Source organism: Argiope bruennichi, chromosome 11 (genome assembly GCF_947563725.1).
Source record: "Argiope bruennichi chromosome 11, qqArgBrue1.1, whole genome shotgun sequence".
In the NCBI taxonomy this organism is placed as follows: Eukaryota; Metazoa; Arthropoda; class Arachnida; order Araneae; family Araneidae; genus Argiope; species Argiope bruennichi.
The window spans coordinates 32,782,901-32,797,701 of record NC_079161.1 but is presented as its reverse complement, the minus strand read 5'-3'; the positions used below and the strand labels follow the sequence as shown (position 1 = coordinate 32,797,701).

The 14,801-nt window shown below is 31.4% G+C and overlaps 1 protein-coding gene across 1 annotated transcript in view; it reads left to right on the top strand.

The window, feature by feature from the left end:
• Positions 1–2,353: 2,353 nt before the first annotated feature.
• LOC129957052 (ras-related protein Rab-8A-like) overlaps positions 2,354–14,801 on the top strand; it is a 51,781-nt gene continuing 39,333 nt past the window's right edge. Inside the window, exon 1 of the mRNA XM_056069179.1 lies at positions 2,354–2,506. Within this exon, the coding sequence (XP_055925154.1) occupies positions 2,383–2,506 (124 nt within the window). The 5' untranslated portion in view covers positions 2,354–2,382. The remainder of the gene's footprint in view (positions 2,507–14,801) is intronic.

The following is a 14,801-nucleotide window of genomic DNA, read 5'->3' as shown; positions in this document are numbered from 1 at the left end:
GATGGGATTTTAGGACTACAAATGCAGTTTTTTGTCAAACCTTTGTTTTCATCAGTAGAAAAAAAATTGTCTAAAACACAAATTTGATTTTCAGATGCTATTAATCGCATGCCAGGGAGTAAGCCAAGCATGACACGATAGATCCAGTAAAAAAGGCTAAATTGGTGAAAAATTTAGCATTTCATAATTATTGTACGTCAATACCATGCAAGGTGCTCTCTGGGATAACACCTATATCAAAGAGTATCCGATAAAGTTTAGGATTACTCCTGCTGGTTTTATTATAGTACTAGCCGCCTTTGGCGACCAGCCAGTTCGCCAAACTGAATGTTCGTTAAAATTTTAATAATTAAATATTTTATGCAATCTTATGCATTTTATGCAATTATTATGCATTTTATGCAATTCTTCATCAAAATATTTTAAAACTTCAAATTTTGATAGTCATACAATTCACTCATAATATTATAAAGGTCTTCAGTCATAACGTGATATGTATCTCTCTAATTTTCTGTTAGCTCCCGTAGAATTTATGCTTTAAACTAAAGTGGAAAGGATTAATCTGCAATTAATATAATAATATTTTTTTACTGAAACAAAGCATTTTTTTTATAATATGATTACTGAAAACAGAGTCACTGAGCGTTTAAACTTTATGGACACTAAAGAATATCTTTCTTATTTTGTAATGTTTCAGGAATTTGTTAACAAAATTTTCTCATATTCATCATGAGCAGATCGATTAAAAAACAATGTTTAATTTTAAATGCATCAAACACTAAGAAAATAAACAGAATTGTTTAAAATAATTGACCGAAAACAAGTAAAAAAAAATCTACTTATAAACGATGTACTTAAAACTATAAGTATAAACAAAAAAATATAACTAACATTAATACAATTTAATTACAAAAGCATGCAACGAACCTAAAAATAATTTAAATCAAGTCCGCATCCGTTGATAATAGTTGTCAACAATAGTTGTCATCAATATGTACGTTTGAATTTTCAACGCCAGTTATGGTAACGTAAATACGTGAATTTTTATACCCCAGTTAGGGTGAAGCTATGCAGATTAGAAATTTTTAATTTCCTTCATTCTGTTTTATTTTAATTCAAAAGTACGTCAGAATGAATCTGAAAGGTCGAATAATTAACAATGTTTAATTTTAAATGCATCAAAAATTAAGAAAATAAACAGAATCATTTGAAATAATCGGTCGTAAAATGTTAAGCCTAGCCTCATTAGTATGGGAAAAAAATACTGCAGCCTTACTCATTTAGCGGTGGGGAAGTGAAGATTTTTTTGGCGGGAAAGTTAGTTTTTAATTAATAATTAAAATTCTAATTAATAATTAAAAAAAGGGACCCCAGGTGTACATTCCCGACCTCCAAGGTATACATCTACCAAATTTGGTAGCTGTAGGTCAAACGGTCTTTCTGTAGAGCGCCAACACACACACACACACACACACATTGAGCTTTATTATAAGTATAGATTAAAAGATATTCAGACTGGGAAATGAACAATTATCTAAATGGAAAAAGTAAAGAAAGCAATTACAATAACTGGTTGTGCATATGAATTCGAATTGAACCAACCAAAGCAAAAAAGTAAGGATATTAAAGGCATTAAGTTTTGGTCCAAAAACAGCAAATTTTAAACTGTGTCATTTATGAGGGCACAAAACAAGAAAGTATACAATGAATAAAATATCTCACTTGGGTTTATGAATTTTATTCTTTTGTAAATTTCAGAATTAAAAAAAAAAACTTTTGCTTTAATTATATTTGAAGATATTGGTAATATATTTGGCAAATCATTTTCTTTTAATTAATGTCAGGCACAATTTTTGCGCTATATTTTATTACTTTAAATTGCATTTTTTTTAGTTACATTATTTTGGGGATAAATATTTTGCTAAAGAAATCTCTTTTTCCTGAAGTTATTTATCTGCTTCTGTGCATTGCAAAATGTTTAGTAGTTTGAAACAAAGCAATCTTCCTCTGTAATTATAAAAGTGTGTTTTTTTTTAAAAAATAGTGAAATTTCTCTTTTTTCTCTTTATTTCTGTTTCTTTTTAATTATTATAGGAAACAACTAGTTAATTTATGTTTTAATTACAAATCCTCAAATCACAACATTTCGTTTTCATCTATACTTCCATTTCAAAACCTTTCACACGAAATGTTAGAAATTTACTATAATTAAGCACATCAATTTTTTATAACAGAAAAGTTCCAAAAAACCCTGCAAACTATTGTTTTTCCCCGTTACTACATGCTAGGATTGTTATTGTAGACCGCCTGGCGCTCCGATACATCCCACAATGCACCGCGCGTGCTGGAAAAATCGATGCATTTGCTGTGTCAACTCCAAAGATGGCGGTGGATTTCGTAGCAACGTATAAAATTCTGGTTTTGGGGGATAGTAATGTGGGAAAAACATGTATAGTGCACAGATTTTGCGACGAGACATACTATGATACTTATATTTCTACAATAGGTAAGTATAAACAGCTTTTTATGATTCGTAAAATGTAGAATAGCGCTTTGCAAAACTTCGGCATTGCTGATCTTTCATAACATAGAACAAAAGATTACAGTCGTAGAATCTGAATATGTGTATTATCTGTGAAATAAATTAGTTTATTCTTAAAAAAAGTGCTAAAAATGTATTGAACTGTATTTTACAAATGCTAGATAGAATTTTAAATTTGTATTTATTTTATTATTTATGCATTAGTCATTCTTGGGGATTTATGGGAGACTTTGTTTACTTATACATATCTTAAGGCTGAAATCTTGCGGAAAATTATTCTAACATTCTGTATCTGTTAAAGTTTGGTAAAATTTTATTATCAGTTTCATAATGTTTGAAATCACGTAAGATATAAAGATTTGAACAAAGAAGTGTTGTTTGAAATCGAGTTTAGATTCTTTAATCTAAATGTTATGCTTTATTTTTTTTATGGAAAAGTTTTAATATATTAAAACTTCTACACACACTTTTTTCTGTAAAATAAAAATTTCTTCTATGCATTATAAACAAATGTATGAAAACCCAAGAAAATTTGTAACTTTGAAATTCTACAAAATCTAAAACCCGCTCTTTATTTTTTAAAAAATAGGAATAGTTTTAATAATATAGAAAAAGTAAGAAAATAAATATAAACTCTGTGCTTTGTTTTAACAATTAGAATTTTATATGCATTTATCATTGATTTATAAATTAATAGCCTAATTGCAGGATTTAAATTCTCTAATGTTATTTTTAACTTTTTGAGCATTCATGTACCAACATTAAGCTCGAATGCAGTTTTTTGAATGAAATTGTAAAAACTCAGATATTAAGTTAACATGATTTTAAATTTTACATTTTTATTGGTCTAAGTTATTTATCGTGTTTATATTCATTTTATAAACAATGCATAAAATTCTATGAAATATCATGCTTTGGAAGATATACAAATTGTGCAGAGAATGTTCATATAATATATGGTTTCGATCATTTTTTTTCCCAAGGAGATTCCAGACATTCTATAGTTTGTCTCTGATGCGTGTGTATTAATACATTTGCGGCACCATACATTATTCGCAAATTTAAACGCAATGCGAAATTCACTGTTGAAAAGTTTCTGTGTCCACGTTAAATTTTATTGCGCTGTTATATTGGTTTAAAAAAAATCTGAATAGAAATGAAAAATTTTAAATTTTTAACAAATTTATTTTAATTTAGATTTATGCGTTTTAAAACTATTTACATGAAAATTAGTAAATAATTGTCATTAAAATTATTTATTGATTTAAGAAGAAAACTTTTTAAGAAACCTTGTGACCTAAATCAGAAATAACAATAAAAACAGATAAACAAATTATTTCATGAAATTTCACAAGCTTTATTATTTGTAACATGAAATGGCAACGCGATATTTTTTAACATATAACTAACTATATTACCCTTTTTCCTACGATTCCAATTGATGTTTAAAAACTCTTTAGTATTTTTAAAATATGAGATTTAAAGAATTTATATTTCGATAAATAGCATTTGTGTCACAAATCATATTTAGTACATTATTTGGAACCAAACTATTTGATATTTCGCAGAATTTCCCAAGCGATATTAATAGTAACATGAAATGGCAACGCGAAATTTCTTAACATTTAACTATATTACCTTTTTTTCAGTACGAAAATTGATGTTTAAAAACTTTTAATATTTTTTAAGTATGAGATTTAATAATTTTTTTTTGATTAAAACATTCAAAACCTTTGGGTCACAAAAAATATTTAGTGCATTATTTGGAATCAAGATCATTTGATTTTTCTTTTCATGCAAAGTAAAAGATTTCCTCTGAATCAAAATTTTTGCATTAGTTAATTAACATAAAGATGTAATTCTTTATTAGGTATTGAAAGAATATGTATTTAATACTGGCAATGAAAGTTTTGTTATGATGAAAATTGTTTATAATGTTGAAAAATGTTGTACTACACTTTGATAGAAGAATTTTTTTCGAATCTCAGTTTTTACATTTTAATGTTCGGGTGATTTAATTTTCTCTTTTAAAATGGTTATATAAATGTTATGCATCCATAAAAAATTTCTAGCAATCTTTTATCTGTAATTAAACTAAAAAGGATAAAAGCTAACAAATAGCAAAATTATTTTCGTAGTTGGCATCTGCTACGGAAATTTCATTTGAATGAGTCATCATGTGACGTCATTGTTTATGATAAGCTCAACTACGCATGCCATCTATTATCTGACTGCAAGTTTTCCAACGCTATACAGTTACTTAGTCCAATTTACGTCCGAGAAGATATGCAAACGATTCCAAAAATAAATTGGAGTGCTGAATTTGAAATATATTACATCAGTAGGAACTGAATTTTTATTTCGCTGTTTCGAAATAGAGTTTTGAGATTAAACGACAAATTTAATTTTTTAAATATTTGTAATAAATGAAATCTGATCAAATTTCATTGTTTAATATTTTATTTCTGTTTTGTTCATTTGTTCAAATAAATATAGTTGTGTAGCGATGAGGGTTAGGGGGAGGACCCATTACAAAATTCTGTCTTTACGATCATGCAATAAGCAAAAATAAATACAAGTGTTTAAAAATTAAATTTGTAATTTCTCCTCAGTTATTTCCTTTATGCATATCGTTTTCTATTCTATTTATTTAATTAAAAAAAAATTGCTGATCTTTAAATTTTAAAAACTATTTCATCCAATTTAAAATAAATTATTTCACAATATATTTAAAAATAAGTTTTTCAGTTTATAAATTCCGACGCAAGAAAAATACGAAAATCTTCAACGTTACTAGGAAGCGCATTCAGCTTCGTGTAATGTTTGCTTTTTTACATGTAAAGTATGTTAACAAAAGAATCGGTTTTACAGAGTATTACTTTTTCTCTCCTCAGAATTTCCTATCAATATTAATTTATGAATTTTTATCTTGATTTAGAATTTCTTAAGCTGCAGGCCTTTATTTCAGAAGATTTGTATACAAAAATATAGGAATATTTAAATGATATATTTAACCGTATGTAAAATCCTTTTAACATAAATAAAACGAAATTGCTTAACTTTGTTAAAAATAGCAGTTAAAAAAAAGAATATAAATGATGTATGATAAAAATTAAATAAAAAAAAAGTTGCTCTTTAATTTACTTGTTGACGTTGATTGTTTATTTTAACCAACTGCTAATAAAGTTGAAACGCAAGAAATATTAAAAAAATCCAATTTCATTTAATCGAAACTATTTATCACAGTCAATATAAAACTAAGTTTGTTTTTTTTTTAATTCGCACAGAGGTGTACAAGTCATTCAGCTTTTATTAATAAGAAATAGATATTGATTTTGGTATGTTATTGAATTGCTATGTATTTCCACTAATTCAAGACAGCAATTAATATCTCAAATCTTAGTTTGAAACGAGTTGCATGCGATTTTTATCAAATTTTAGTACTTTTTCTGAGCAGAGGTGCACTCATTTCTTCCATTGGAAAAAAAAAGACCTGTATCTCTAACGAACATGCATATTAAAGATAAAATCTAACTTGGAATGATTTTTAGCTTTTCGGATACGAAATATGTTGTTGTGTGCTGTGACTTATGGCACTTTAGAAGCCGAGTGAGCGTCTCTTGTTTTTTCAGTAACGACTTAGCAACTTCATGCGTCACATTCGCTTGCACAACCCCTTTTTATAGGTGGGGGCACATTCACACACCTCACAGATAGAACACAGAAGAAGAACAACCATACCCGAACCGGGACTCGAAACCGGTGTCACGGGGAAGATACACTACTCCTATGGCGGGATGCCGGCGTATACGAAATATAGAGAAAGTATAGTAATCATCAAATAATTCGAACTCGAGATTTTAACGAATTTCCATGTTTCAGACTTCACTGAGTTTGACCCCTTCCTTCCCCTTATATTTTTTCATTATGCTTCTCTGTCTCTCTAGGAACACAACTATTCAAAAACATCTTGAACTAGAAGAATGAAATTTAGTATATGGAGTTAATACTAAATTTGTAAATTTATATTAAATTTTGAGCGAAATCCATTAAAAAAAAAGTCTATCTGGCTGTCTGAATGTTCAAATAAGAGCGAATTCGATACATTCAGAACTTAAAGAGATGTATAAATAAAATTTGGTATACAGATTTAGCATCTGAAATGTAGATTCTTATCACATTTTAAACTAAATTTGTCAAAAGGTCGACCATTCATCGGTCTTCATTTTCACTTCCATGTAAACGCAGTTCAGTCATAAACGGAACGATTTAAATGAATTTCGCGGTGTTATCTTGCGACTACAGCTGTAATTTTGATTCAGATTTTTTTTTAATCAATTGGAAACCAGGTGGAGTGGTTTCCCTCAAACTTTATCGCATTTACTAATAAAGATGTTATTCCAGAGAAAGCCTTGCATAGTATTGGCGTACAATAGTTACGAAATATCAAACTTTGATGCAAATTTAGCATTTTTGCTTAATCTTTCGCATTTTCCTTGACGATTAATCCCTGGCATGCGGTTAATAGCACCCAAAAGTAGAATTTGTGTTGTAGATAAGTTTTTTTCCCCAACGGATTGAAACAAAAATTAGACATAAAGCTACATATAGTCATAAAATTCCATACAAAATTTGATATATTTATCATTGCAGCTTTGAGGTATCACCTTTGCGTATTTTTGAAAGTATAAATCGACATACAGTCAATCCTTTTTAAAAATTGGCTCAAAATTTGGCAGATGTCTAGAATATACATGTGAATTGAGTGTTTCGAGTTTTATCTATTTAGCTCTTTTTGTTTTGCAGTTATCTTGTTGTTTTGTCGAACAGTTGGACAGACAGACTTCCTTTGAATAGAGTTTGCTTAAAATTTGACAACAACCTCCAAATTTGGTGTATAAGAAGTCCGTATAAGAAATTTCAATCGCTTAGCCGAAAGAGTTTTTAAGTCATCTTTGACACAGACAGACAGATGGGAGGACATATTAGCAAAATGTGTTTTTCGAACTCATAGAGGTATAAATCGTGGATATCAGTCAAAATTTCGAATTCGAATGTTTTGACGACTACTATACTTTTGTGACGGATTGTATGAGCGAGGATAGACCCTGGGACCTTGTGGTTCGCAGTCCAGTAACATGATCACGATACAAAAGCAATTGCTCGTGCAGCATAGTTGTTAACTGGCTTATAAGCTATTCACCACAAACTCTCCCTCCAGTGAGTCAGAGATGAGATGAACGATATGACTGTTGAGTGGTGTTGAGTCGAATGCGCCTGTACCCATTTGAGTAGCGCCAAGCGTTTTGTCGAGCGTGTGTGTGTGAGTGGTTGCTGATGCTGTTGCTGCGTCAAGTGAGTCTGACGACTTTGGGTTGCTCCGGCCTTTTTGAGTTGCTGCGTCAAATGAATCTGACGACTTTGGTTTGCTGTGGGTAGATGACGCCACAACAGCTGTACGAAGGTTGAAGGTTCATCGTCCGAGGTCACCAATGTGGCGGTTTGTTAGGAGCGAGGATAGAACCTGGGATCTTGTGGTTCGCAGTCCAGTAACATGACCATGATACAAAAGCAGTTACTCGGGTAGTGTAGCTGTTATCTGGATTATAAGCTATTCACCACTTTCTATATATTGCATATACCAGAAAGTAAAAAAGGCATCCGAAAAGCATATTCAAGCAACAGATTCAGTAAGATTTTTAGATTCACGCGAAATACCTATATTTCGTTGGCCAATGCTCATCAATGCGATGCAAGACTTTTACGGCCTTATTCAAGATGTATAATTTTATACGTGTGAGGGGTATGATTATATTTTTTTATTGGAGAATAAACAGGAAAATTTCGGGGAGACATTTCTCGCTGATTTTTATAAAAGAAGAAACCAGTGTTCACTTGTGTAGTCATGGTCATGTGATATAAACCTATTTATTCACCCCCACCAATCACCTGATATAGTAGATAGATTCACAGAACTTATTTATTGCACAATAGTTTAAGTGATGACATGCTTTATAGATTCTCGCTGCTAGATTTTACTTTACGTTACAATTTCTAAATGCTTTGCTCCATTCCTTTTACCTAATCGTCTTACGCACTTATATTCGATCCTCTTTCTTTCCCTTCAGGTCTTCAGCTTTCAGAAACAGATGCTATTATCCATTGAATGCTATGTATTTATAAATAAACTGGCTGCTATTTATAACCGCTAGTTCTTTGTGTCTATGTTTACTGCATTGTGCAAGCTCTTTCGCGTTCTTGGATAAAATTGGTTCATAGGCTATTTTTTCTGAATGAATGTTTGGAAGTTTGGATACTAATATCTCTGAGAATGTTCTCATATATCTTGTTTGAAGATTAACTCATAAATACTGTAGACCTAAGGATGCCGGTAGGCTCATCTGTAAGGCGATAAAAGGGCAGGCTGTATAACAACGAAAAACATGGATAAATCATAGTTCTTAATATTCTTTCTTTATATCATCATTCATAGCATTTAAAACGCAATTTTTTTAATAAAAATAATTCACCTTATCCCTTCTATCAGATATCTTAATACAAATCAGTACTTTATAAATGTTTTTAGGTACTTTTTCGTTAGTCGGGAGCAAATGTCGTCAATTGTGAACCAAACGCGAATTTGGCGTGAGAAATTTGGCGGAATTCTACATTATCTGGCGATTTTTCGCTTGTTTCGGCTAACGGATTGTGATCCAAACGAGAATTTGGCGTAAGAAATTTGACGGAATTCTACATTATTTGGCGATTTTTCCCTTTCTTCGGCTAATGGTTTGTGAACCAAAAAGAATTTGGCGGAATTCTACATTATTTGGCGATTTTTCCCTTTCTTCGGCTAATGGTTTGTGAACCAAACGAGAATTTGGCGGAATTCTACATTATTTGGCGATTTTTCGCTTTCGCCCGGCTAACGGAAAAGTACCAATTTTTATGTATATATTGATCGTATCTATTTCAAAATTCATTAAAGAAGAACAATTTGAAAACAAAAATATATACATATTTTATGTACAAATAAATATGTATGCAAAAATATTCAAGAACAAAAATGATGTATATATTTTAAATTACACTTTAAAATGTCTGATTTAATTGCAGGACAAGTAAAATTATGAACACTATTCAAAATAAATAGTCACACTTTAAAAGCCAAACTTTCACATAAAATTGAATTCTTAACCGTGGTTGCCTCATATTTGGGAATGAGGAGCTTAAGTTATGGTTGATGGTTTTCACCATCCAGGTGAACACAGAAATGGTGTGGGGCTGAGTATCTTCTACCTATGATGGGACGTACTTCCCACTAGAAGAGTTTTGCCGTGGTCGGTGATGGTCCTAAGGACTCAAGCTGTCGCGGCGGTTCTGTCATTCAGATTTATGAGTGTTCCTCAGGGTGGGTTGGAGTTGTCAGTGGTGATTACCTGAGGACGCCTCATATATAGTGATGAAAAGCTTCCATTATGGTGGTTGGTTCTCGAAATCTGGCTGGGTACAGAATTGGTATGGGGGTCGACTATCCCCTACCGATAACGGGACGCCCTTCCTACGTAAAGGGTTGCACCGTGGCCGGTGATGGTTTTAGTAATCAATCTTAGTTTCCACCAAAGCTGTCGCGGAGGTTCGGTAATTCAGATTTTCCGTGTGCCTCAGGGCGCGGTGGAGTAGTCAATGTGTGATTACCTGGAAGCTCCTCATGTATGGAGATGAGAAGCTTCCAGTTTGGAGGTTGGTTCTCGCTTTCTTGCCATAATGGGGCCTCTCTTCGTTGCCATACTAGTGCGGAGTTTCCTATTCACATTCTGATAGTGAATTATATTATTGTATGAAGGATGGACGCCTTTAATAGGGGCTCAGTAAAATGTACTTTTTAATTTTCGTGTGGCTTAGTTATGCAGATTACTTAGGGCACTAAAGCAAGACAAGGGAAGACTTCTTCAGGTGGTTGGAATGATTGAAACTTATTTTACTCTTTATTGACAAATGATTACACCAATGTAATAAAATTGGCCTAAGATGAAAGATTTTCATCTGATAGTTTTTAGTTTTCAAACAAATGTCTTGATAAATGTCTGCTTTTTCTGCAATACTCTGATTGCTACGATTTATATCTCATATTACAATGTAGAATTATTTTATTTAAATAGACTGTTTTGTAAGGAAGCCCAGTCATCTTCCGACTTCTATATAATGCACTATGAAAATGAAGTCAAAGTACTTTGTTGCCTTCCAGGATTCCTGCTTTCTATGTAGTATGCATGATTAGTTTGAGCTATTACCTAAATATTAAAAATATTTACGAAGAAACAACAAAAGAAAACTATTTTCAGAATTCCAAATGATTCCCCAGTTGAAGATTACCGATTTCCAAGATTTTATTTCATGTGTAAGCTCATCATCCTTAGCACGGTATCAGTGGTCGTCTACTCCTTTGCGTGAAAAATCTCAAAAATACTATTTCACTATATATATATTCTCGGTAGGGAAAAAATCAAGTTAGAGATCCTTAAATCCAATCAACTATTGTATCGATATTGCAAATCTTTATTTCATACAAAATTTAATAATGTTTAGATACATCATCAATAGCCCTTTGTTCCCTTTCGTCCAACAATGTTTAGAGATATCAAAAATTAAAATCCTGAAATATCCACCATCCTCAGCAATAGAACCGATTACACCAATTTTAGTCTTAATCTTAGACTACCACTCAGAATGTTCCATTTCATTGTGCAAGTATAATTTAAAATAGGGATAAGATACTGTTAATCAAACTCTGCTGATATTACTACACTAATGCTATTAATGTCCTGCGCGAATGGATGGTCACTAAAGGCGTCTAGTAAATAAATATTGATTTTAATTTCCTGTTAATATGTGCAATTGTGATGGTTAGCTAACTCCCATCAAGGGGCAGCTCAGGTAAAAGGATGAAAAGATTCCGATATGGTGGTTGGTTCACGCCACTTGTGTGGGTACAGAAATGGCGGGAGTCGGCTATCTCCTACTGATGAAGGGACATGCTTACCATGGGAAAGGTTGTACCGTGACCGGTGATGGCCCTTAGGGCTCAATATTAATTTCAGCCAGTGTTGTTGTTGCTGCGGGCTGGCCAATCAGATAAATCTGCATGCCTTAGTAAGCGGTTCGGAGTGACTGATCATGGTTATGGTTACCAACGGCTAAACACCAAGACAAAAAATATCTACTATAGAACAAATGAAAGGCCTCGATTGATATTTGTTCACTAATTAGTAGATTATAAAATGAAATTTAAAACTTACAAAAATTCAGGCTATTGTACGACAGCGTGGCTATCTGAAATTTATAGCTTTCATAATTCTGATTTTGATATTATTTATGGACAGACAAATTACACGTAAGGTGCGATATGTATGATTAAATATAATGGAGTAATAATATATGCAGCAGCTTGTTGGACTTTGGGCCAACAAATACAGCACGTGGTTACTTCTTGCGTAATAGATGCCCCCTAATAAAGAGTTTTCAAAATTTTATTGAATTTTTAATTATTCTTTAATTGAAATGTAATGTTTTCCTCAATAATTTCTGAATATATTTAATCATGAAAACGATACTTACAACTATTTTACCCTTTAATCGTTTAATTAACTTATATTCAATTCGTTTTACATTGAAATATTTAATCATACCCAATTAACAGGCTAAAATTAAAAACATTATTTTTCCGGTGATGTTGATTTTATTTCCGAACAGAGCTTTCTTCTAATAGCAATGACATTTTCAAAACATTTTTAAATACATATTGCAATACTAATTTTCATTGATTTAGTTATTGGATTTGGAAACTTATGCAGTAAATTCTATAAAATACATTTTTGTGTCCTTATTATCGCTGTTTTATAATTAAGAATGGAATTTTAAAACTAATAGTAGGATGGACGAATTAATCCTGAAAGAAAAACTTTAAAATCTACATTATGACGTAAAGAAAAAAAATTAACATTATTGTAAATTTTAATTTTTTTTATTTAAAAAGTAATTAAAAGTTTGAATTTTTTGTTTTAATGAACACCAACTACCCAAGAAATAACCACGTGGCGAATTTAATAGTTCTGACCGATGTAGCTGTTTTAAACAGTTTTTTCATAAGCATATTGCATCATAGAATTTGCCATTTAAAGATAACTATCTATAAAGATTATCTTGTTAAAAATCCCAAATTTTTGCATTTTTTCTTGAAATAATTGATTTGTGATTATCAACCGATTATGGTTACGAATTACCCAGCCACCGATACATTTAAGCTGATAGAATATCATTTTTCTTATTTTGGTTCAATTATCGGTTTTCTTTCTTTCTTTTATTTGTTCTTATACGAAATATACAAAAATTATTGTAATCATAAACAAATGAAAATCTTTCTACCCAAGTGCATGTTAACATGATAATTTAAAGACGTAAAGCTAAATAGTTGAAATTTGGTGTGTGATTTTATCGCCACAATTGTAGAATTATACAAATTTCAGATAAGGCCTGCCCATGGTATATTGTTTTTGACTGACTGACAACAATTAGCACAAGTTGATATATATTACAGTTTAGATGTTAAATTTGTGCCAAATAATAACTATTTAGTTCCTTTTTTTCTTATAGTTATTGTACTTATTTTTACTTGACCAGTTGGACAAACATACTTTCTTAAAAATCAATTTCGTTGAAAATTTGGTAGAAATATGCAATGTGATGTAAATTTTATATACCAAATTTCATCTGTTTAGCTTAAAACCTTTTGACTTAACGTGTTCAAAGACAGGCAGATTTAATTTCAAAAAAAAACTTTCGAATTCAGATTTGTCAGAAACGTGGGGTTTCATCAAATTGTTGAGATTGAATTTTTTAATGATTATTATATTTTCTTTTTTTATATTTCGTATATAAGGAAAATAAAAAAAAAAAGTTTTTATGTTGGTTTATCTTTCACTTCATCTTTGGTAATTTTCTCTTATTTCTCATTTTTCTGAGGCCCCATCCGCTGACGCAAAAATATGCTTAGGTTACCATTAATGCTAACTAAGGATTCATTGGAAACCTCCCAATGGAAAGTCTTTCAAACTGTTAAATTGCACTGTGTGCGCAACCCTTCTTTTTTTCTTTTATTCCCACGCCACTTAAGGCTTCCTTTTTCGCATCGATCCGGACGGACAGCAAGTTGGCTTTTCCCCCGAAGTGACTCATACTTCTCTGGTCCCTCCGCCTTTGCGCACGCGAAGTTGTCTTGGATGAATGGATGCTATGGAGGGGAGGGGGCAGAATGGCACGTGTAATACCCGAAATCGAATCTAAATGTAGTGGAAAATGAACTACTCCTTTCTCTGTTTTCTTATAACTTTTATTTTTAGAGTCAATTTTTTTTATTGCTTTGATTTTAAAAAAAATTACAGATTGAATCGGCGGGACGGTCTCTCAAAAACTTTCTTACATACTCCCTAATGAACTTGGCATGCCAAAAAAATCCTTAAATGGCCCTGACGTACAATAGTTACTAAATATTCACTTTTGGCGACGATTTTAGCTTTTTTACTGAATTTGTCGTGAGATCCTTGGCGGGTTATTTGGCGATGAATTCCTGACATGCGGTTAAAAGTATCCGGAAACCATTTTTGTGTTTTAGATGTGTTTATCTCAAGAAATTGAAATAAAAACTTGACACAAAATTGCACTTGCTATCACAATATTCCATACCAAATTTGGTATATTTAAATTATTGCGTTTTTCAATCATCGCAATTACTTTTTTCTGAAAGTACAGACCGACAGGCAGTCAACTCGTAGTTGGATTTGACTCAAAATATGACAAGTGTCTACACCATAGATGTTAAATCTATGTACCGAATTTTATCTATCTAGCTCTCTTTGTTTTGTAATTATCGTGTTAACTTATATTCGAACAGATGGAAGGACAGACGTGCTTCCACTGAACAAATTTTGCTCAATATTTGATAAATATCTGCAAATTTGGTGTAAAGACCGTATACTAAATTTTAATCGTCTAGTTCAAAGCGTTTTTGAGCTACCTTTGTCACAGACAGACGAATATTTTCCAAAAATGTGTTTTTGGAACTCGGAGAGATCTAAAATATGCAGATTCGTCAAAATCTAGAGATAACTATACTTTCTCTATATTTCGTATGTGAATACTGATATTATCGAATTTTTAGTGGAATCTTTAAATAAATCTGTATAAAATATTACATGTATTA